General features: G+C 34.4%; 1 protein-coding gene across 1 annotated transcript in view; it reads right to left on the reverse strand.

Moving 5' to 3' along the window:
• Positions 1-22471, reverse strand: part of LOC103215739 (ankyrin repeat domain-containing protein 30B-like) — a 213756-nt gene that overhangs the window by 103256 nt on the left and 88029 nt on the right. The window contains 7 exon segments of the mRNA XM_073018916.1: positions 695-797; positions 3468-3529; positions 10991-11063; positions 11162-11190; positions 13464-13554; positions 16457-16518; positions 16857-16935. Of these exon segments, the coding sequence (XP_072875017.1) occupies positions 695-797; positions 3468-3529; positions 10991-11063; positions 11162-11190; positions 13464-13554; positions 16457-16518; positions 16857-16935 (499 nt within the window).

Genomic DNA, 22471 nt, shown 5'->3' on the forward strand with positions numbered 1-22471 from the left:
TTAGTAACATTATTACAGAACAGCAAAAGTGTGCTAAGCCATGAGACCTGAACACACTGGATGAGGACTTATGTTACAGTGGTAGAAATAGAAAAAAATGTTAACACTTATAAGTCAATGTAAGTGATCTCTATATAAAGATGGATAGTGATACCCACCCTTTTTTCCACTTGATCGAATCGGCTACTGAAGCTTGTGCATATGTCGTGCAGTTCTCGTGCCATGGTTTTCAGCTCGGGTGGAAAATTTTTGCTGTAATTCTTTTAGTAGTTTTTATACTGGAAGCTCACTATATGTTCTTCACACCTTTCTAACCCTACTCTTCCTCTATCTACAGAATTATTTTATCAACCTCCTTTATATACACCTGTTTCTTTTTCCCTCATTTCCTCCCTGTACTTTCTGTCTTCCTCATTCTTTATTCCCTCTTTTACATCTTTCCTCTTATTTCCTGAGGTACCTCAGGTTTTAGAATACCTTGAATTTAAAGTAATAATTCAGTTCCTTTTCTGGCACCATCAATAAATTCTGTTGCTGACACCTGACAAGATATGTAACTTATTACCATTTTAATTCACATTTTTTTATACTGTGCATTTAGTGATAATGTTCTTAGGCTATTACAATATATCAGTCCTCAAATCTTTAGATAAACATACTGTCTAATGACTTATAAATAAAAAATGACTCTTACCCTTTAGTTTTCCATTTATTCTTTTGGTTTCTTCTCGATATGTAGCCTCAGGTAAACATGTGTAATTCCGTGCAGCACTTTCAGAAATATTCTGTTCAAAGTTCTATCAATAATGAATTGCAATTTAAAAATAATAACAATAATGAGTGACATCAAGATTTCCTAACTAACATATTTCAAAAAATATTCAGTTTCCTACTTTAAAGGCAATTTGATTTAAGGATAGAAACCTATTGAAAACCAAAGCATTTATATAAAGGACTTCACATATGCTCTCTAAATCAAGCTTATTTTCATCTTCATTTAGCTATTGAAACCGTTACCAAGCATGAAAATCCAAAAAAAAAAAAAAATCCACAGAAAATATATTCACTCATGTGCATGTTTCCAGAGGAAATTACCTTTAAAATATCTAACTCTACTTTGTAGTCCCCAAGAAACATGAGAGGGCATTTAAAACAAAAGACAATCACCTGCTTCTTGCTATATAACATTGACATTAAACGTTAAAAATACTCACAATTATAATTTTTTTTTCATGCAATGTTGAGTCTGCTTGCATTGTATGCTTTTTTCTTGATTATAGGTCACATGTCTTTCTACTTCTTTTTTTATTATTATTATACTTTAAGTTTTAGGGTACATGTGCATAATGTGCAGGTTTGTTACATATGTATACTTGTGCCATGTTGGTGTGCTGCACCCATCAATTCATCAGCACCCATCAACTCGTCCTTTACATCAGGTATAACTCACAATGCAATTCCTCCCCCCTCCCGCTCCCCGCCTCCCCATAATAGGCCCTGGTGTGTGATGCTCCCCTTCCCAAGTTCAAGTGATCTCATTGTTCAGGGTTAAAATAAGACACTTGAAAGGAAGAGAACCTTCAGAGTATGAGACAGAATATTGTAGAAGCTTCTTTATTTAGGTAGACAAGAATTTGAAATAATCAAATATTTTTGAGAAAATTTTTGATTACAGAAGAAATACATGAATGAAACTTAAAAGAAGAAACATATTCTATTATGTTTAAATGAAAGGAAATCAATATTAGATAGAGTATGTAACTTGATCTCAATTAAGACATAATTTCAGAAAAGTATAGCAAGCCCTTCATAAAAATATAAGAATGTTTATTCATAAAGCATTTATTTATTATATGCCAGGAACACATTTGAAAACTTTTCTACACCTTACAATAATGAAAATGATGATGATGTTTACCCCACTTTCTGCTTCTTAGTCTTTCCAGGATGTTAACAGAAAAATTATAAACAAATGTGATCTGTTGTTTTCTCCGCTCCAAATGTCTTTCACCTATACTTTCACACATCATCCTACCTCTCATGCTTGTTATGGGAGCTTGACTGGCAGTCTCAAAGAAATCTCTGACTACAGAATTTGACTGCCACTCCCATTCCCATCCTAACTGTAAACTTCTTCAATTTTCTCTAACTTAACACTACCTGTCTTTACATAGAGATCACTTATATTTACTTAAGGGTGTTGTTAACTTTTTTTCTATTCCTACCACTTTAACAAAAGTCCTCATCCTGTGTGTTCAGGTCTCACTGTTTAACACACTTTTGCTATTCAGTAAGGACATTACTAATAGTCAAAGCATTTAAAATCTCATCAGAGAGGTCTAACTTGCTAAATTCCTAGCAAGTTTAGAAAACAGTAGTAGTAGCCTGCTGATACTTAACATACCCTTACACTAGACTAGAAATCCACACGTCTGTTGTTATTTCCCTAATATTTTTCTGACAATACTGCCATCACGTTTAAAAAAAGTACCCTCAATATTTATTACGTCACTGAATACCACTGTCATCATTATCTTACATTTGTATACACATTTTTCAGTTTAAAAAATATTTTTACTTTTATTACAACATTGCTCAATTAAAAATAACTAAGAGGTAGATATTAGCACTAATTCAACGAACAAGGCCACTGACATTTGAATACACAAAATAATTTTCTCCAAGGTTACATAACTAGTAAGTAACAGAACCAGAATACTGACTGGTTTTTTGACTTCTACTCATGATTGTTACTACTATAAAGCAGCTACTTCTAACAACCAGCGAGGCCCTTTCCATCTCTTTACATAGCTGTGATCTCAGAATACAGATATTTATGTGGTTGAAAGCATGGCTGCCACAAAAGAACTCAAAGAGTTCTCTTTGTGAAAATGATGTTTATTCTTTAAAAAACTATTCAACTAAATTGTTTTTATTATAGTTTCTCAGGTTTCCTATTTTTCTTGCTCTTCCTTTGCCTAAAATATTCCTTAAGCTCTACGCTGTACAATCCAAATATATCAATACTTTCAAGTCCCAAGCATTATCTTCTCAAGTTCCCAGGTATGCAAAACAAGTTTTACCTTTTTCCTCTGAATCCAGATATACCAGAGAATCATAAATTTGCCTACAGGTAAAAACTGAGGAATTTCAGTTCAGGAGTCCTGAACTGAAATTCCTCAGTTTTTACACAAAAGTAGATTCAGAATCCAAATAAACTCCTAGAATTTCTAAGCCATATTTTTACACTATACTACAGTATCTTCTAAATTTAATCCTGAAAATAAGTGGAATTGCACTATGAAGCAATAATCTACTTAGCAAATAATAACTGTTTAGTATGTTCTGAAAAATATCAGAAATTGCTGAAGGGCAATATGCAGAGGTAAGACAATAAAGTCAGTCTCTAAAGTTTCAACATCAATCAATATTTGTATTTAAATAATGAAAACAAAATTACACAATACCTCAGAACTCCAATGTGATTCTGCATATGCTTCTTGTCCTGATTTTAATGTGAACATATTATCTATAAAATATTAACCATAGATATATTCATGAGAACATTTATTATGATATATTTTAAAAGTATACAAATCTATTTTTTTCATGAATCTGTGGTCTTTCTTACTCAACATGTACATACTTTTTTCAGATTATTCCCGCCACTTTTACAGTCAATCTAATAGAATTGCAAACTAAAATATTTAAAAGTGAACTTTTTATTCATTAGAATAAAAAAAATAGAAATTTGGCTAACTTGTACAAATTATTTCTTCAAAAAGGCAGTAATGTGTTCTTCTTCCCAGAAACAGTATTTCTTGTGCTTGAAATTTAATGAGATAACTTTAAGTATATGTTATCTTTCATTTTTTCTATTTTTTAGCAATACTTAGTTTGATTGACTCAGCAATCTCTATTAGTTATTCAAATGAAATTATCAATAAATAAGACTCTTGAGAAATACAAAATTTTTTTATGTTAACAAACTTTGTCTCACAATTTTAAGTTTCAACATGCATGGCAGTATATGTTGTGTATGTGTAATAAAAAAGGTTAAAAAACTTTTATTGCATACACATTAAATTTAAAAACTGCTTTAAATATTTTGAGACAGTCTTAAATCAATATCTTCAGAATCACCTTGTGATGCCTTAGAGAAACATTAGAAATCTATATAAAAATAATTGCTTTAAGTAACCTAAAGTTTCCATAAAAAAATTAAATCAATGCCTACACATTAGTAAACATAGCTTTAATGGTCCATAGGTCATAGTTTTCATTTTTATTAAAGTAGATGATTGTGCATAGCGATACTTGAAATATTTAAGTTTTAGTTTCTAATATATCAAAAATCAGTAGAGAAAACCAACTTAAATGAAGACTGAAATCTGCATTTGTTTTTATTTTCATGTATTTGTTTTTTGCATAAACAAGCTTTAATTAGTCGTGGTGCAGTTATATAATGGAATTTTTTTTTTTTTTGCATGTTATTTTCTTTTATTTATTTATTTATTTATTTATTATTATTAAACTTCAAGTTGTAGGGTACATGTGCACAACGTGCAGGTTTGCTACATATGTAAACTTGTGCCATGTTGGTGTGCTGCACCCATCAACTCGTCATTTACATCAGGTATAACTCCCAATGCAATCCCTCCCCCCTCCCCCCTCCCCATGATAGGCCCCGGTGTGTGATGTTCCCCTTCTCGAGTCCAAGTGATCTCATTGTTCAGTTCCCGCCTATGAGTGAGAACATGCGGTGTTTGGTTTTCTGTTCTTGTGATAGTTTGCTGAGAATGATGGTTTCCAGCTGCATCCATGTCCCTACAAAGGACACAAACTCATCCTTTTTTATGGCTGCATAGTATTCCATGGTGTATATGTGCCACATTTTCTTAATCCAATCTGTCACTGATGGACATTTGGGTTGATTCCAAGTCTTTGCTATTGTGAATAGTGCTGCAATAAACATACGTGTGCATGTGTCTTTATAGCAGCATAATTTATAATCCTTTGGGTATATACCTAGTAATGGGATGGCTGGGTCATATGGTACATCTAGTTCTAGATCCTTGAGGAATCACCATACTGTTTTCCATAATGGTTGAACTAGTTTACAATCCCACCAACAGTGTAAAAGTGTTCCTATTTCTCCACATCCTCTCCAGCACCTGTTGTTTCCTGACTTTTGAATGATCGCCATTCTAACTGGTGTGAGATGGTATCTCATTGTGGTTTTGATTTGCATTTCTCTGATGGCCAGTGATGATGAGCATTTTTTCATGTGTCTGTTGGCTGTATGCATGTCTTCTTTTGAGAAATGTCTGTTCATATCCTTTGCCCACTTTTTGATGGGGTTGTTTGTTTTTTTCTTGTAAATTTGTTGGAGTTCTTTGTAGGTTCTGGATATTAGCCCTTTGTCAGATGAGTAGATTGCAAAAATGTTCTCCCATTCTGTAGGTTGCCTGTTCACTCTGATGGGAGTTTCTTTTGCTGTGCAGAAGCTCTTTAGTTTAATGAGATCCCATTTGTCAATTTTGGCTTTTGCTGCCGTTGCTTTTGGTGTTTTAGACATGAAGTCTTTGCCCATGCCTATGTCCTGAATGGTACTACCTAGGTTTTCCTCTAGGATTTTTATGGTATTAGGTCTAACATTTAAGTCTCTAATCCATCTTGAATTAATTTTTGTATAAGGAGTAAGGAAAGGATCCAGTTTCAGCTTTCTACTTATGGCTAGCCAATTTTCCCAGCACCATTTATTAAATAGGGAATCCTTTCCCCATTTCTTGTTTCTCTCAGGTTTGTCAAAGATCAGATGGCTGTAGATGTGTGGTATTATTTCTGAGGACTCTGTTCGGTTCCATTGGTCTATATCTCTGTTTTGATACCAGTACCATGCTGTTTTGGTTACTGTAGCCTTGTAGTATAGTTTGAAGTCAGGTAGCATGATGCCTCCAGCTTTGTTCTTTTGACTTAGGATTGTCTTGGAGATGCGGGCTCTTTTTTGGTTCCATATGAACTTTAAAGCAGTTTTTTCCAATTCTGTGAAGAAGCTCATTGGTAGCTTGATGGGGATGGCATTGAATCTATAAATTACCTTGGGCAGTATGGCCATTTTCACAATATTGATTCTTCCTATCCATGAGCATGGTATGTTCTTCCATTTGTTTGTGTCCTCTTTTATTTCACTGAGCAGTGGCTTGTAGTTCTCCTTGAAGAGGTCCTTTACATCCCTTGTAAGTTGGATTCCTAGGTATTTTATTCTCTTTGAAGCAATTGTGAATGGAAGTTCATTCCTGATTTGGCTCTCTGTTTGTCTGTTACTGGTGTATAAGAATGCTTGTGATTTTTGCACATTAATTTTGTATCCTGAGAATTTGCTGAAGTTGCTGATCAGCTTAAGGAGATTTTGGGCTGAGACAATGGGGTTTTCTAAATATACAATCATGTCGTCTGCAAACAGGGATAATTTGACTTCTTCTTTTCCTAACTGAATCCCCTTGATTTCTTTCCCTTGCCTGATTGCCCTAGCCAGAACTCCCAACACTATGTTGAATAGGAGTGGTGAGAGAGGGCATCCCTGTCTTGTGCCAGTTTTCAAAGGGAATTTTTCCAGTTTTTGCCCATTCAGTATGATATTGGCTGTGGGTTTGTCATAAATAGCTCTTATTATTTTGAGGTACGTTCCATCAATACCGAATTTATTGAGCGTTTTTAGCATGAAGGGCTGTTGAATTTTGTCAAAAGCCTTTTCTGCATCTATTGAGATAATGATGTGGTTCTTGTCTTTGGTTCTGTTTATATGCTGGATTATGTTTATTGATTTGCAAATGTTGAACCAGCCTTGCATCCCAGGGATGAAGCCCACTTGATCATGGTGGATAAGCTTTTTGATGTGCTGCTGAATCCGGTTTGCCAGTATTTTATTGAGGATTTTTGCATCGATGTTCATCAGGGATATTGGTCTAAAATTCTCTTTTTTTGTTGTGTCTCTGCCAGGCTTTGGTATCAGGATGATGTTGGCCTCATAAAATGAGTTAGGGAGGATTCCCTCTTTTTCTATTGATTGGAATAGTTTCAGAAGGAATGGTACCAGCTCCTCCTTGTACCTCTGGTAGAATTCAGCTGTGAATCCATCTGGTCCTGGACTTTTTTTGGTTGGTAGTCTATTAATTATTGCCTCAATTTCAGAGCCTACTATTGGTCTATTCAGGGATTCAACTTCTTCCTGGTTTAGTCTTGGAAGAGTATAAGTGTCCAGGAAATTATCCATTTCTTCTAGATTTTCCAGTTTATTTGCGTAGAGGTGTTTATAGTATTCTCTGATGGTAGTTTGTATTTCTGTGGGGTCGGTGGTGATATCCCCTTTATCATTTTTAATTGCGTCGATTTGATTCTTCTCTCTTTTCTTCTTTATTAGTCTTGCTAGTGGTCTGTCAATTTTGTTGATCTTTTCAAAAAACCAACTCCTGGATTCATTGATTTTTTGGAGCGTTTTTTGTGTCTCTATCTCCTTCAGTTCTGCTCTGATCTTAATTATTTCTTGCCTTCTGCTAGCTTTCGAATGTGTTTGCTCTTGCTTCTCTAGTTCTTTTAATTGTGATGTTAGAGTGTCAATTTTAGATCTTTCCAGCTTTCTCTTGTGGGCATTTAGTGCTATAAATTTCCCTCTACACACTGCTTCAAATGTGTCCCAGAGATTCTGGTATGTTGTATCTTTGTTCTCATTGGTTTCAAAGAATATCTTTATTTCTGCCTTCATTTCGTTATGTACCCAGTAGTCATTCAGGAGCAGGTTGTTCAGTTTCCATGTAGTTGAGCGGTTTTGATTGAGTTTCTTAGTCCTGAGTTCTACTTTGATTGCACTGTGGTCTGAGAGACAGTTTTTTATAATTTCTGTTCTTGTACATTTGCTGAGGAGTGCTTTACTTCCAATTACATGGTCAATTTTGGAGTAAGTACGATGTGGTGCTGAGAAGAATGTATATTCTGTTGATTTGGGGTGGAGAGTTCTATAGATGTCTATTAGGTCTGCTTGCTGCAGAGATGAGTTCAATTCCTGGGTATCCTTGTTAACTTTCTTTCTCATTGATCTGTCTAATGTTGACAGTGGAGTGTTGAAGTCTCCCATTATTATTGTATGGGAGTCTAAGTCTCTTTGTAAGTCTCTAAGGACTTGCTTTATGAATCTGGGTGCTCCTGTATTGGGTGCGTATATATTTAGGATAGTTAGCTCTTCCTGTTGAATTGATCCCTTTACCATTATGTAATGGCCTTCTTTGTCTCTTTTGATCTTTGATGGTTTAAAGTCTGTTTTATCAGAGACTAGTATTGCAACCCCCGCTTTTTTTTGTTCTCCATTTGCTTGGTAAATCTTCCTCCATCCCTTTATTTTGAGCCTATGTATGTCTCTGCATGTGAGATGGGTCTCCTGAATACAGCAGACTGATGGATCTTGACTCTTTATCCAGTTTGCCAGTCTGTGTCTTTTAATTGGAGCATTTAGTCGATTTACATTTAAGGTTAAGATTGTTATGTGTGAACTTGATCCTGCCATTATGATATTAACTGGTTATTTTGCTCGTTAGTTGATGCAGTTTCTTCCTAGCCTTGATGGTCTTTACATTTTGGCATGTTTTTGCAATGGCTGGTACCGGTTGTTCCTTTCCATGTTTAGTGCTTCCTTCAGGGTCTCTTGTAAGGCAGGCCTAGTGGTGATAAAATCTCTAAGCATTTGCTTATCTGTAAAGGATTTTATTTCTCCTTCACTTATGAAACTTAGTTTGGCTGGATATGAAATTCTGGGTTTAAAATTCTTTTCTTTAAGAATGTTGAATATTGGCCCCCACTCTCTTCTGGCTTGAAGAGTTTCTGCTGAGAGATCTGCTGTTCGTCTGATGGGCTTCCCTTTGTGGGTAACCCGACCTTTCTCTCTGGCTGCCCTTAAGATTTTTTCCTTCATTTCAACTTTGGTGAATCTGGCAATTATGTGTCTTGGAGTTGCTCTTCTCGAGGAGTATCTTTGTGGCGTTCTCTGTATTTCCTGGATTTGAATGTTGGCCTGCCCTACTAGGTTGGGGAAGTTCTCCTGAATGATATCCTGAAGAGTGTTTTCCAACTTGGTTCCATTTTCCCCCTCACTTTCAGGCACCCCAATCAGACGTAGATTTGGTCTTTTTACATAATCCCATACTTCTTGCAGGCTTTGTTCATTTCTTTTTCTTCTTTTTTCTTTTGGTTTCTCTTCTCACTTCATTTCATTCATTTGATCCTCCATCGCTGACATTCTTTCTTCCAGTTGATCGAGTCGGTTACTGAAGCTTGTGCATTTGTCACGTATTTCTCGTGCCATGGTTTTCGTCTCTTTCATTTCGTTTGTGAGCTTCTCTGCATTAATTACTCTAGCCATCAATTCTTCCACTTTTTTTTCAAGATTTTTAGTTTCTTTGCGCTGGGTACGTAATTCCTCCTTTAGCTCTGAGAAATTTGATCGACTGAAGCCTTCTTCTCTCATGTCGTCGAAGTCATTCTCCGTCCAGCTTTGATCCGTTGCTGGCGATGAGCTGCGCTCCTTTGCCGGGGGAGATGCGCTCTTATTTTTTGAATTTCCAGCTTTTCTGCCCTGCTTTTTCCCCATCTTTGTGGTTTTATCTGCCTCTGGTCTTTGATGATGGTGATGTACTGATGGGGTTTTGGTGTAGGTGTCCTTCCTGTTTGATAGCTTTCCTTCTAACAGTCAGGATCCTCAGCTGTAGGTTGTAGCTGTAGGAGATTGCTTGAGGTCCATTCCAGACCCTGTTTGCCTGGGTATCAGCAGCAGAGGCTCAGTTGAAAATGCAGAAATCACCGGTCTTCTGTGTCGCTCGCGCTGGGAGTTGGAGACTGGAGCTGTTCCTATTCGGCCATCTTGCTCCGCCCCCCCTATAATGGAATTCTATAAAGAACCTAATATAAACAAAACCAGAGCTAATTCTGCCCTTATGGATGGATCTAACAATACAATGCTGATCAAAGAATGTTACAGAAAATTACACACAATGTACAATTATTTACATATTAGAAGTTGAAAACAAATTCTACACATTATCTATGACCGTGCACATATGTTGTGTAATGTTTAATCATGCATAGGAATAATAATTTTTAAGAAACTAGACAATTGTTTACCTCTAAACAATGAAAAAACACTAAAGCCAAATGCTTCAGAATCACAGTTTTACAAAAATATTCATGAGGAAACGATTACTTCTCCCATTTATTATTATTATTTATTTATTTATTTATTTTTATTTTTTTGAGACGGAGTCTCACTCTGTTGCCCAGGCTGGAGTGCAGTGGCGCGATCTTGGCTCATTGCAAGCTCTACCTCCCGGGTTCACGCCATTCTTCTGCCTCAGCCTACTGAGTAGCTGGGACTGACACCTCCCATTTTTTAAAAATTAAGGGTACCACACACAAACACACATACACATGCACATAGGCACAAACGTGCACACCACAAACACACACACACACACACACACACACACACAGAATAAGCTCATCAGAATAACTGATTTCCTTAGGATGCTTCAAATGACTACATTCCCATGAGGTAACCAATGTTAAAACATAGTTGCCATGTCAAAAAGTGAAGTTTTCCCTGCAGTGAAGGGTAGAATTTGAATCAATTTTTGAACAGAAAAAATATTAGAGTTTAAAAATTCACCTTTTTGAATCTTTAAGTCATACGGACATTCCCAATACAAAACATTACAGTATCAGGACATAAAAGTAGAAACACCTGAAATTAAAGCTACCTTTTACAAAAACTAATTAAAATTCGTGTTCTTATAAGTAATCAGTTTTTCAAATGAGGATACCATTATTGACATTATTACCTCAAATATTTCCATAATATTTGAAAAATAAACATTGGGGAGATGAGACTATTAATATATCAACTATTGAAATATTCACTTTAATATACTTGAACTGTAAAATTTACCTGCTCTCAATGTTTGTTTATTCTTCCATTCTAAGCCTTTATTTGGGACAGAGTTTTGCATTTCAGTGGCAGGCTAAATGGGTTTGGAAGAAAAATTATTAATAACGAATGTATACTTCATAAAATATGTGGTTAATAAATGATTCAAGATAAAATTATAAAACTCAATACCTCAAAGTCAGAAGACTTTTCAGGAGACTCTATAAAAGCAAAAGAGATTTATTATCAGTCATAGGTAAATATGACAAAACCAACCACAAATGAATACAGTGACAGTATCTAACTAAGTCCTTGTGCTCAGCTTTGAGAATGATTCCTTTAGGTTTAGGGCTTTTTCTTTTGGTTTGTTTCTTTAGGACACTCACATGACAGAAATACACTGAAGAAACTAGGAATCTAGGCTTCAACAAACTTGCACTTAATATTTCAAAAGTGAGAATGTGCTGTGCATGCAAAATGTGTTGATATTAATACGAATATGCTGAGGGATGAAAAGAAAAATGACCTTTGATCAGAGGAGCAAATCATGACCCTGAAAAAATAAATGTCAAAGCTGAATATAGAATCCTACACCATATATTTAATGAAATACATTGGAATAATTTATATCATTACATTCATCATGTTCTTTAATTTGTCCTACAATTGAGACGGTACACCATTATGATGAGAGTTCAGCAGAATGCAGAACTGACATCTCATCACTGAACGTGTTACAAATTGATCAGCTTGGATATTTACTTAGGGGATAATACTAAATAAAATATTCATTGTTTTCCATATCCATGCAGTGTAATCATATGCCTCTAGTTTATCCTCAGAAATTTTCTTGCTTCTGTATCCTCTAGCTTATCCTCAGAAATTTTCTTGATTCACTCATGCAACAAATATATACAAAACTCATTAAAAATATTGCTTTCAATGTTGATGTTTATTTGAAAATTTATGATAACATAGTTATTACATATAAATAACATTTTATATGTTTAAATCAGGAAAATATTTACTTAAAAAACAATTTTAGAATTCAAGTAATAAATTCAGTAATTTGTTTCTAAAAATTAGTCTGCTTTATTTATTATGGTAAGTGTGTAATGGATTTTTATAGAATAAAAATTTTACCAAAACAATTTGCTTCATTAAAAATAAAGCCAATGCTCTTAGATTCAAATATCTCTCATTTGAATAGCTAATATCAACAAAATATAAACATTTTATGCCTGATAGTAATAGAGAAAGCTAATGAGTCACCATGGTTTACTCCAATTCTAGTAATCCTCCCGCTTCCGGTAGTCTCTGGAGTACCCACAATCTAATCTGCTGGAGTGCAAATATTGTAAATGCATCTGAAGTGAATTCACTCAAATTTCCTTTTCAGAAACTCCAAAGTTGCCTGGCTATCTTCTTTCTTGCCCCATTTCATGCCTCGCAATCCCTCTTTCTTAGCCAAAATTTCTTAGTCCAAAATTTGTGGTCTTGATTATTCCCATTCAACATCTTTTAAAATCAATTTTCCCAACACTTTCTTTCTCTTTGATTAGGGTAGTATCTGCCATCTGAAATTACTATTTCTTTACCTCTTTTTTCCCCTATGGCCAGAAACATACTCAGAAATAAAAGCAATATAACGCTTTCCTTTGACCCTGTTATGTCTTGACCTTCTACCCAACTGCCGTTCCAGATTTTTCCAAAGGAAAGGCTGTTCCCTTGCTACTTAAGAGTGAGGTCCAAGGACCACCAGCAACAGCATCACTTGAAATGCCATTATCCAAATCACATTAAAAATGCCAGAATCCAAAGTCTGCTGAACTTATTAAAAATGCCAGAATCCAAAGTCCACATGCATTGTTAACAAGGTATTCAGCTGATTTTCCAAAGTGTGAAAACTTCTGATCTATACTGAGTATATATGACAAATTATATACACGCATGGCTGTGCAAATATACTTATATTCACATATTGCTGATAAAACACAACTCTCCATGGTCAGGTGTTTCCATCCCTAATGCCTTCCCTCCAGTAAGAAAGACAAGAGTGACAACATGTTTGCTGTAATTCTCTGGTAGATTTTGGTAATGGAAGGTCACTTTATATTCTTCCCAGCTTTCTAACCATGCTCTATCTTTCTTTCAAGAATTATTTTATTTTACCATTCTCCATTATGTAAACCTGCTTCTTGTTCCCTCATGTACTACCTGTACTCTCTGTCTTCCTCAGTCTTCATTCCCTCTTTTACTCCTTTCATCAGGTCTTAGAGTATACTGAATTTAAACTAATGATTCAGCTATTTTGTTGATACTCTCAGTATAATCTGTTGCCAACACCTGAGATGACATATAACTTTCACTCCTTTTGTTCTTCCATGCTACGCATTTAAAAAATAATTTTCTTTGGTTGTCAGAGCATACCAGTCCTCATGCTTTGAGACAAACATTTGGTCAAAAGATGTTTTAAATAAAAAATGGTTCTTACCTTCTATTTTGCCTTTTATTGTCTTTATTTCTTTTTGATATGTAGCCTCAGGTAAACACACACAATTCTGTGTATCATTCACAGAGATAATCTGTTAAAGATAATATTAAAAAATAATTTCGTTTTTTACTATTTTTTTATTTTATTTTTCTGAGACGAAGCCTCGCAGGGTTGCCCAGTGGCATGATCTCGGCTCACTGCAAACTCTGGTTCCCAAGACCAAGTGGTTCTCCTGCCTCAGCGTCCCGCGTAGCTGGGACTACAGGCATGAGCCACCACACCTGGCTAAATTTTTGTATTTGTAATAGAGACAGGGTTTCACCATGTTGGTTAGGCTGGTCTCAGACTCCTGACTTCAAGTGATCCGCCTACCTCGCCCTCCCAAAATACTGGGATTACAGGCAAAAGACATCATGGCCTGCCTCAATAAATAATTTCAATTTAAAAATAATAATGACAAGCATCATATTTTTTATTAAAAATCTTTTTTAAAACACATTTTTTAACTTTAAAAGCAATTAGATTTAAGGCTGTTCACATACTGAAAACCAAAACATTTCAAGAGAAAACCTCAAATATTCTCTGTAGATCACGCTTATCTTTTATTTTCATGTGGCTATTGACTAGGTTACTGAGCAAGGAAAATAAATCATATTCACAAAAAAATTCATTCGTGTGCATATTTTAAAAGGAATTTACTTCAAAGTATCTGCCTTACACTGTAATCCTCACCAAAAATAATAGAACATTTCAAACAAAATACAACACGATTAAACATGTGACATATGCATAATTACAGATTTTTTGGTTAAAAAATATGCATGGCATGAAGAGAATTTTCAGAGTGTGTTATGTGAAATAGGAATAGAACTCTGTAAAAGCTGTTTCATTGAAGAAAACAAGTGCTTAAAATAATAAGAATAAATTTTAAACATTTTTGCTGATAAAGAACTGCTTGAATAAAAGGAAAGATTCATAAGGAAAACTTGTATTTATGTTACTTTTAAATGAAAGCAAACAATCATTAGATAAAGTATGCAATTCATTCTTAAGACATAACTTCAGAAAAGTAGAGCAAGCCTTCATCAAAAGAGAAAAATAAAACATGTATTCGTGAAACATATAACATGTGCCAGGCACGTATTTGCAGACTTTTCTTCACCTTAGAATAATGAGGATGATGATGATGTTGGTGGTTACCCCACTTTCTGCTTCCTAGTCATTCTAGGTTGTTAAGAACAAAATGACGAACAAATACGGTCCACTGTTCTCTCTGTTCAGAATGTCTTCCTCCTAGACTTTCATATAGCATACTCCTCATCTTTGAGATGGGAGATTAAATGGCAGTCGCAGAAAGATCTACTCTGACCATAGAATTCCACTGCCACTCCCATACCCGTGCTAATTATAAAGTTCTTCAATTTTCTCTAACCAAACATTCTCTGTTTTGTTTTTAAAGAAAAAGTTACAGTGACTTATAAGTGTTTTTTATTTGTTATTCTCTTCCTACTACTAGAGCATAATCCCACATCGTGGATATTCAGAGACTCACTGCCTAGCACAGAGTTGATACTCACAAAGAAATTACTCCAGGTCAACACATTGAAAATCTCATCAGGGAAGTCTAACTTTCCAAACTGCTATATTTCTATGGAAAATCTGCAGTAGTAGCCTGCTGAAAGTTACCAATCCCTTACCCAAAATTAGAAATCCACATGCCTGTTCTTACTCCCCATTCTTGTGCTAACAATACTGCTTACGATAAATGCCACTTTGATCATTTTGTCTTACATTTGTATACAGACTTTTCAGTTTACAAAATGTTTGCACATTTGTTACAACATTATTTCATGACATGTACCTAAGAGGTAGACATGAGCACTGTTTTTATAAACAAAATTACTGGTATTTGATTAAGTTAATCGATTTTTTTCCAAGTTCCCATAGCTAATAAGTGACAGAACCAAAATATAGACTTATCTTTGACATCCACTCACTGCTGTTACCACTATGCAGCTGCTGCTTCCACCTAACTGGTGAAGCCTTTCCTATCTCTTCCACATCCACAGTTGTGGTCTTGGAATACATCATTATTATTTGATATCTATGTGGCTGCAAACATCACTGCCACAAAGGGACCCGAAGAGTTCTATTTGTGAAAAGAATGTCTACTTATTAAAATACTACTCAAACACATTGTTGTTATTATAGTTTTACAGGCGTCCTATTTATCATGTTTATCCAACTTCTGAAATGTTCCTTCAGATCTATACTGGATAATCAAAATATATCAATACTTTCAAGTCCCAGGCATTATCTTTTCAAGTTTCAAGTTGAGCAAGACTAAGACTATAGTTTAAACTCTTTCTCCCTGAATCCAATTAGAGCTTTTGTACATCTAGATATACACAGAATCATATATTTGCCCACAAATGAATGCAGAGGAATTATTTAGTTTATAGACAAACTTAACTTCAGAACTCAAAGAGATTCCTAGTGCCTTCTAAGCCTTATTTTCTTTCACACTATTCTACACGGGCTTCAAAATCAATCCTGCAAATTAGTAGAATTGCACTATGCAGCTGTTATCTACTTGGCACATGATTATAAAGCATGTTCTGATAAATGTCTGAAAATAATTTCTTTTTTTCTTTGTTTGTTTTTTAGATGGAGTCTCGCTCTGTCACCCAGGCGGGAGTGCAGTGGTGTGATCTGGGCTCACTGCAAGCTCCAACTCCTGGGTTCACACCATTCTCCTGCCTCAGTCTCCTGAGTAGCTGGGACTACAGGTGCCCACCACCATGCCAGGCTAATTTTTTTGTATTTTTAGTAGAGACGGGGTTTCACCGTGTTAGCCAGGATGGTCTTGATTTTCTGACCTCGTGATCTGCCCGCCTTATGGACACAATCAGAGGTGACAGAATAAAATCAAATCATCTGTTTATACTTTAGTTAAGTTTTAAAATAACAACAATAACAACAACACACAGTACCTCAGGAACTGAAGTTGATTTTGTATCTTCTTTTTGTCCTAATTCAGATATGGGCATCTTATCTACAAAATGTTGTTCACAGCATGAGAAAATGAATTCACATATATGAGAACATTTTTTACTGTAAATCATAATACTATATGCAAATCTATTTTCATTTATGAGTATTTCAAAAATAAAAGTAATAGCAAAAATAGAGTTTCAGAATTGAAGCAGGTTCAGAAAAAAGAATTGATAATATGAAGAAAGATAGCAAAAAGTATTTTTTTAAGTAGACATTGCATTTCAGTCTATAAAATTGTTTTCTAAATAATAGCATTTAAGCATAGAAAAATTTTCAGAGATATTCATTAAATTACCACTTCTACTATTTTGGTATAAAAAATAAAATTGTCATTACTTGTTTGATCTTGTGGAGCTCGTTCAATAATGCCAATATCATGTTTTTGTTGTCCAGTTACTGTCTTTGTTGCTCCCTCCTATTACAAACAAAAAACAGAAAGCAACAACAACAACAATAAAAACTTCAGAAAAAATTGTGTTTATTAACTCAGTCACTCACTCAATTTGTCAGTAAGACAAACAACAACAACAAAAACACACATTGTATCTATCAAATCATAGGCACTATTCTGGGAGAAGCAGAAAATATCCATGGAAGATAGATTCTGGCCTATATTCAAGAAATGGTAGAGATATGTGAAAACAAATAAGAACAGAAAAGTATAATTCACCAGTTCTACAATTTAAGTCATTAAAATACACAAGGGCAAAAAGGAGAGAAAAATCAGTTTTACCTGAAAAGCATAGAAAATGCTGCCATAATGGGGCCATATTTGGAAGGACAGACAAAGTGCAGAGTCAGGATACAAAGACTCTTGGTGCAATAGCATGTGCAAAATAATAAGGCATGAAACAACACGGCAACTGAGGGATGCCAAAGTTATGTGATAAAACTGGAACACAGTCAGAGGAAATGAATTGAAGAGATAAAATGGGGCCAAACCATATACGATATGTGTCACACTAGAATGTGAAATTACCCCTTCCTGTAACGGGTATCCACTCAATATGTAGATGAGTTACATCATTACAAATATATTTTAGAAAGGTGACCCTTCCAGCGGTGTAAAGATGAACATGGGGAGATGGGGCAAAAGTAGAAAGGAGTACTTCAAAATTATAGGTAGAGAGTTAATTATGGTAATAAGATATGGAAAATTATAAGAAAGTAGATAATGCAAAATTTGGTGTGTGACTGGATTGGTGACCTGGAGGAGGGTTGAAGTGCAGGATGTGGGTGACAGTGGAAGTGCCAGTTGAAGTGTTGGGGCATTTCATGGCTACTTCCTTAGTGTTATTTACTAGGATGGGGAAACCAGATGACAGAGTAGATTACAACGGGTCAGAAAAGTCAGGAAAAAAATAAAAATGATGTTTTCAATTTGAAACCTATAAGATTTTAGGCATCCAAGGGGCTTGGAAGAAGTATCTGGATAAATACATTTGGAGTATGAGTAGATTACCTACATGAGGAAAATTACATAGTGATGAGAAAATAAATATTTGTAAGATAGACTAAATGGGTATAATTAACACAGATCTATGCAGACTGCTGAAATTTTGAAAATGAAATCAAAGGGAGAGAGAAAAACATGGGTTTAAATCTCTCAGTTATATATTTTCAAATTTATTTCAAGAATATAATTTTATATATATAGGTAAATATTTCTGAAACATTATTGCAATATGCATCTTTGAATTGAATGAAAACATTTAATTTTAAAACAAGATTCTACAAAACGACCTTTATAAAAACCTTGCAATTTTTTTTGTTCTTTTTTTTTATTTTTTATTTTTTATTTTTATTTATTTATTTATTATTATTACTATACTTTAAGTTCTAGGGTACATGTGCATAACGTGCAGGTTTGTTACATATGTATACTTGTGCCATGTTGCTGTGCTGCACCCATCAACTCATCAGCACCCATCAACTCATCATTTACATCAGGTATAACTCCCAATGCCATCCCTCCCCCCTCCCCCCTCCCCATGATAGGCCCCGGTGTGTGATATTCCCCTTCCTGAGTCCAAGTGATCTCATTGTTCAGTTCCCACCTATGAGTGAGAACATGCGCTGTTTGGTTTTCTGTTCTTGTGATAGTTTGCTAAGAATGATGGTTTCCAGCTGCATCCATGTCCCTACAAAGGATACAAACTCATCCTTTTTTATGGCTGCATAGTATTCCATGGTGTATATGTACCACATTTTCTTAATCCAGTCTGTCACTGATGGACATTTGGGTTGATTCCAAGTCTTTGCTATTGTGAATAATGCCACAAAAAACATACGTGTGCATGTGTCTTTACAACAGCATGATTTATAATCCTTTGGGTATGTACCCAGTAATGGGATGGCTGGGTCATATGGTACATCTAGTTCTATATCCTTGAGGAATCGCCATACTGTTTTCCATAATGGTTGAACTAGTTTATAATCCCACCAACAGTGTAAAAGTGTTCCTATTTCTCCACGTCCTCTCCAGCACCTGTTGTTTCCTGACTTTTTAATGATCGCCATTCTAACTGGTGTGAGATGGTATCTCATTGTGGTTTTGATTAGCATTTCTCTGATGGCCAGTGATGATGAGCATTTTTTTCATGTGTCTGTTGGCTGTATGAATGTCTTCTTTTGAGAAATGTCTATTCATATCCTTTGCCCACTTTTTGATGGGGTTGTTTGTTTTATTCTTGTAAATTTGTTTGTGTTCTTTGTAGGTTCTGGATATTAGCCCTTTGTCAGATGAGTAGATTGCAAAAATGTTCTCCCATTCTGTAGGTTGCCTGTTCACTCTGATGGGAGTTTCTTTTGCTGTGCAGAAGCTCTTTAGTTTAATGAGATCCCATTTGTCAATTTTGGCTTTTGCTGCCATTGCTTTTGGTGTTTTAGACATGAAGTCTTTGCCCATGCCTATGTCCTGAATGGTATTACCTAGGTTTTCTTCTAGAGTTTTTATGGTATTAGGTCTAACATTTAAATCTCTAATCCATCTTGAATTAATTTTCGTATAAGGAGTAAGGAAAGGATCCAGTTTCAGCTTTCTACTTATGGCTAGCCAATTTTCCCAGCACCATTTATTAAATAGGGAATCATTTCCCCATTTCTTGTTTCTCTCAGGTTTGTCAAAGATCAGATGGCTGTAGATGTGTGGTATTATTTCTAATTGTACAAGAGAAATACTTACCCATAGAATTATGAGGCATTTTTAAGTACTACTATAAAGTGAGATAGAAATGTGAAACCCTGGTTTAAAATCACATGCTTTTCTTATGTTCCTGTAAACAATATAATACTCGGTCAAATTGCCTATTGACACCATATAAGATGGTAGTTTAAAACTGAAAGAAATATCTTATATAAAGAACATTAAGCAATAATTATTCAAGTTGAAGATTTCATAGTTTTTACATGTATCTATGATTGTCAAGCAGGATTCAGTATTCACAGGAGAAGTGAAGAAAGAAACTAAAAAAATTCAAGTCGACAGGATTCCTGAGTTTTAGAAACAAACAAATATATGTGCAAGGTGTAATAGTTATGAAGACTAAAGTTAATAAAGCTTCCTGGAAAGAATATAAAATATCCCCATTGCAAGAGACATTTTTAAGAGTAAAAAGTATTCTTCCAATGATAAGTTTGTTTACTATGTTAACAATCTTCCCTTACATATCATTTTATAATATGTACTTTACTTTAAAAAAATTCACAAATATTGATTACATTCAGTTGATGTGTGCATATAATACCATTACATACAGGTATTATGAGCAAAAATTGTCAGAATATTCCTAGAGATTAATAATTTCTACATTTATTTCGTTGAGAGTTTTGTAGCTTAAAAGTGATTTTTCTCTTTTAAGATATACAGATTAAGAACCTTGTTCATATGATCAGAAAATTTAATTTTAATAACAAGCTTAAATAAAATGCTTATTTATTTATACTCTATTATCAAAAATATTCAAAACAGCTACCAAGGTTATATCAAAGAGTAAGATAAATTAGTTAAATAATCTAAGAATACGTCAAATATTAAGTTAGAAATCTTAAAACAAGAAGCTAAAGAATCAAAAAGTAATAATTCACAATAAAGCTAACAAGGCCTAAAACAGATTTCACTTTGCATTCTGCATTATTGTAAGTATGACTAGATTAAATATAAAACATAGTTACTAAAAGAAGTAAAAATTAAATTTTTGTTCCTTGTTTATAATTTTTTTGTTGACACACTATAAATGTACTTGTTTTGTGGGTGTATGTTATCATTTAATACATTCGCATAATCAAATCAGAATAATTGAGATATTAATCACCTTAAGTATTTATTTTTCTTTTATGTTAGAAACATTCAAATTATTCCCTGCTAGGTATTTCAAAGTGTACAACAAATTGCTCTTACCTATACTCGTCCTTATATTTTCTGTCGGCTTTTTGTTAAAATCTGCTATAAGTCACTCAAGGACACCTGAGCTATATTTTATTAGCTGGCAATGTTTTCTTAATTTTTATTTTAAATAATTTGTATCCTATCTTTTATTCTAGAGAGTTCCTGCTCTCATTTAATCCACAATTTTTGCTGTGTTTTTATAAGAATCTGTCTCATCCTTTCTCATGTAATCTCTACGTTTATCTTACCCTTCTTCAACCAATTAATTCCTATCATCCCCTTCATCTAATTTATTATTATACAAACATGGTGGTATCCATTAGATTATTTTTTAACCAAAATAATCTAGGACAAAAACGTACTCTTACACAGTTTGTAGTATTATAGAAATAATTAAAATTTAAAAATTACACATTATATTTTGAAATATCTCTTCACAATATACAGTTGTATTAATTACCTCTTGTGTGGAAAAATGTGAGAGTTTAGTTTTTAATAGTACCTTATTTAACTGAGTTTGCATTGAAATGGTATAGGTTGTTCCTATTCCGTGTGGCAAAATGCTAAGTATAAATAATTGTATAAATTCTGATTCTTCCACGAAACAGAGAAAAAAAGAATAAATCATGGAGGGGGGGCCGTGATTGATTAATGAAAATCATACATAGCAACTAAATGGAAACTTGTAAATAAATATGCTAACAATTGAGACAGAGATGCCCTCAAAAGCAGACACTGAAGAAATGTATTCTGTGAGAAAAATGTCTGCGGTAAATCATTTTTAAAAAGGTGACGGAGGAGGGAGAAACAAACAAGAGACATGATCAGTCAATCAAGTATGAGCTTCAGTCATGAAAGAAAAGGAAAAACAGCTACTATATAAGACATGTGATGAAATACACAAAATACATGCTTTTGTTAATAATATTACTGATCGGTATTTACACTACAATTAGTTATTTTGTTAATATCTGTGTAAGAAAGATTTTAATTTTAATATTATATAATAAGACAATTAGTTAAACATGATCTTCAGCCAATACTTAAAAGCGAGAATATTCTTACTACAGAGAGAGAAAAAATTTAAAAAGGAATATTTCATAAACTTTTCACCTGAAGAAAGTATTGGTAATCAGAATTTTAGAATAATGTACTCCTTGAAAAGATATTCTTAATAGAACATGAGTTTCGGCTGGGAGCGGTGGTTCACGCCTGTAATCCCAGGACTTTGGGAGGCTGAGGAGATTGGATCATGAGGTCAAGAGATCGAGACCATCACCCTGTCTCTACTAAAAATACAAAAATTAGCTAGGCATGGTGCCATGTGCCTGCTGTCCCAGCTACACGGGAGGCTGAGGTAGGAGAACTGCTTGAACCAAGAAGGTGAAGGTTGCAGTAAGTCGAGATCGCGCCACTGCACTCCAGCCTGCATGACAGAGCAAGACTCCATCTCAAACAAACAAACAAACAAACAAAACCATGAGTTGGGACTAAAATATATTAAAACTTTTTAAATCTAAACTCCATTGGAAGATACTAGAAAACATAGTGTAAACTTCTTTCC

This window comes from Chlorocebus sabaeus, chromosome 9, assembly GCF_047675955.1.
Source record: "Chlorocebus sabaeus isolate Y175 chromosome 9, mChlSab1.0.hap1, whole genome shotgun sequence".
Taxonomy (NCBI): domain Eukaryota; kingdom Metazoa; phylum Chordata; class Mammalia; order Primates; family Cercopithecidae; genus Chlorocebus; species Chlorocebus sabaeus.